The sequence below is a fragment of the Austrofundulus limnaeus genome, unplaced genomic scaffold (genome assembly GCF_001266775.1).
Source record: "Austrofundulus limnaeus strain Quisiro unplaced genomic scaffold, Austrofundulus_limnaeus-1.0 Scaffold1522, whole genome shotgun sequence".
Classification (NCBI taxonomy): domain Eukaryota; kingdom Metazoa; phylum Chordata; class Actinopteri; order Cyprinodontiformes; family Rivulidae; genus Austrofundulus; species Austrofundulus limnaeus.
Genome location: NW_013953924.1, coordinates 13,391 through 16,441, shown reverse-complemented (window position 1 = coordinate 16,441; position 3,051 = coordinate 13,391). Strand labels below are relative to the sequence as shown.

The 3,051-nt window shown below is 47.1% G+C and overlaps 1 protein-coding gene across 1 annotated transcript in view; it reads left to right on the top strand.

The window, feature by feature from the left end:
* Positions 1-2,201: 2,201 nt before the first annotated feature.
* dnajc1 (DnaJ (Hsp40) homolog, subfamily C, member 1) overlaps positions 2,202-3,051 on the top strand; it is a gene marked incomplete at its 5' end in the record, with an annotated part of 12,855 nt that continues 12,005 nt past the window's right edge. Inside the window, 1 exon segment of the mRNA XM_014032729.1 lies at positions 2,202-2,411. Coding sequence (XP_013888183.1) covers positions 2,247-2,411 — 165 coding nt within the window.

Here is a 3,051-nt window from a genome sequence, read left to right as displayed (position 1 = left end):
CATCCATCATCCATCCATCCATCATCCATCCATCAATCATCCATCCATCATCCATCCATCATCCATCCATCATCCATCCATCATCCATCATCCATCCATCATCCATCCATCATCCATCCATCCATCATCCATCCATCATCCATCCATCCATCATCCATCCATTCATGAAGCATCCATCCATCAATCATCCATCCATCCACCATCCATCAATCATCCATCCATCAATCATCCATCCATCAATCATCCATCATCCATCCATCATCCATCCATCACCCATCCATCAATCATCCATCATCCATCCATCCATCATCCATCCATCAATCATCCATCCATCATCCATCCATCATCATCCATCCATCATCCATCCATCATCCATCCATCAATCATCCATCAATCGTCCGTCCATCCATCATCCATCCACCCATCCATCCATCATCCATCCATCATCCATCCACCCATCCATCCATCATCCATCCACCCATCCATCCATCATCCATCCATCCATCATCCATCCATCATCCATCCATCAGCCATCATCCTTCCATCCATCCACCCATCCATCATCCATCCATCCATCATCCATCCATAATCCATCCACCCATCCATCCATCCATCATCCATCCATCCGTCATCCATCCATCAGCCATCATCCATTCATCCTTCATCCATCATCCATCCATCCATCATCCATCCATCCATGAAGCTTCCATCCATCAATCATCCATCCATCATCCATCCATCATCCATCCATCCATCAATCATCTGTCCATCAATCATCCATCCATCCATCATCCATCCAACAATCATCCATCCATCATCCATCCATCAATCATCCATCCATCATCCATCCATCCATCATCCATCCATCCATCATCCATCCATCAATCATCCATCCATCCATCATCCATCCATCATCCATCCATCATCCATCCATCCATCCATCATCCATCCATCCATCCATCATCCATACATCCATCCATCTGTCTATGGTCTGAAGTCAGCCTATTAATAGTTCATAATGTTTGTGTAGTTTGTGTAGTTTGTGTATCATCAGGCTCAGTTTGTACAGGTAACTTTCATCATTAAAGCAAACATCTGGTCTCAGCAGGTGTTTACACTCATCTTAAACTTCATGATATAATAAATAAAATAAACTTTATCACTGTCCAGCTGAGGTCATCTGTCTGTCTCCATGGTTACTGAATGATAAACAAGAAAAACCTGAACTTGTTATCTTGTGATAACGAGTTGTTATGTTGTTATCAGGAGAAAACAGCTGCTGTCAGCTGGGGCCAACTGTTCACATTTCCTTTACATATTACTGATCAACATGTGCAGAGCTGAATTCAGTTTATAGAGCGCCAAATCACAACAGTTGTCTCAGGGTACTGTACACAACAACAACAAAAACAACAACACAAACAATAACAAAACAAACAGAAAAAACTAGATCTAAAGAAGCAGCAGATTGTGTTCAATGTTCACTTCATCACAGTCTGCATCCTGAGCAGCACACAGGAAAAACTGCCTTCAACAGGAAGAAACATCCAACAGAACCAGAACCAGAACCAGGACCGGCTGGGTTTGGGGACAGGAAAGAGACACAGAAGGACTGGTCCAGGACTGGTCCAGGTCTATTGTCCTCTGGAAGAGAAACAAAGATAGAAATAATAAGAATAAACATGTAGAGAAGAGAGACTAAAGACAACAGCAGAGTGAGGAAATGTGCTCAGTTTGTGCTCCAGCAGTCTAAGTCTATAGCAGCAGAAACTGATTTTATATCAAGAGTCTGTGATGCTGTGCAGATTCTCTGTCAGCCAGGACATGGCCAGAACAAAATAAATTCCTAACAAAACAACCAAACTTCTTCTTTATTTGTTTGCCTGGCTCATAAAAGAAAAAGGTGAGAACTTGAAGCAAAATGACCATCACAGTTGATTGCATTGACCCGCTTAAAGAATGGGATNGGGTTTAAACCGGGTCAGGACTGGGTTTAGGACCGGGTTTAAACCGGGTCAGGACTGGGTTTAGGACCGGGTTTAAACCGGGTCAGGACCGGGTTTAGGACCGGGTCTATCAGCAGGGGGCGGTATGGAGCCACCCTCGGAGCAGCCGACATTAAAACAGAAGAAGAAGAAGCATTTCCGGTCGGAACCTGCTTCAGTTTTTTTTTTAATTTTTCTCGCTACGTGTCCCTCGTGTGTCCTGGTCCTGGTCCTGGTCCTGTGTCCCTCAGTGTCTCTGAGATGCGGGTCCCGGCTACGGGACTCTGCGGGTCCTCTGTGTTTGTCTGCGTGTCTCTGCTGGTCTTTGTGGTCCCCTCTCTGACCGCCTGGGACGCGGATTTGGAGCTGCTGGACCTGGTGGAGGAGATCCCCCAGACCTTCTACCAGTTCCTGAACCTGGACCAGGTCAGTACTGAGACCAGAGACTCCGATGTGTCCCACTTTCACAGACAGTGCCCGTTTATTACATCCTTTACGGTCAGGCTTCTGTGCGCATGCGCAGTGACTTCCTGTATGAATGAGTCTGTTATTAAAACAAGCAGCTGTGGACTACAGTCCTCATAAAACATGTTGGTCAACAAGAGTCCAGAACCTTCAGCTGCTAAAGAAACCTGACTGGGACTGACTGGGTGACTGGGTGAGTCACTGGGTGACTGGGTGAGTGACTGGGACTGACTGGGACTGACTGGATGAGTGACTGGGACTGACTGGGTGACTGGGTGAGTGACTGGGACTGACTGGGACTGACTGGATGAGTGACTGGGACTGACTGGGTGACTGGGTGAGTGACTGGGACTGACTGGGACTGACTGGATGAGTGACTGGGACTGACTGGGTGACTGGGTGAGTGACTGGGACTGACTGGGACTGACTGGATGAGTGACTGGGACTGACTGGGTGACTGGGTGAGTGACTGGGACTGACTGGGACTGACTGGATGAGTGACTGGGACTGACTGGGTGACTGGGTGAGTGACTGGGACTGACTGGGACTGACTGGATGAGTGACTGGGACTGACTGGGTGACTGGGTGAGTGACTGGGACT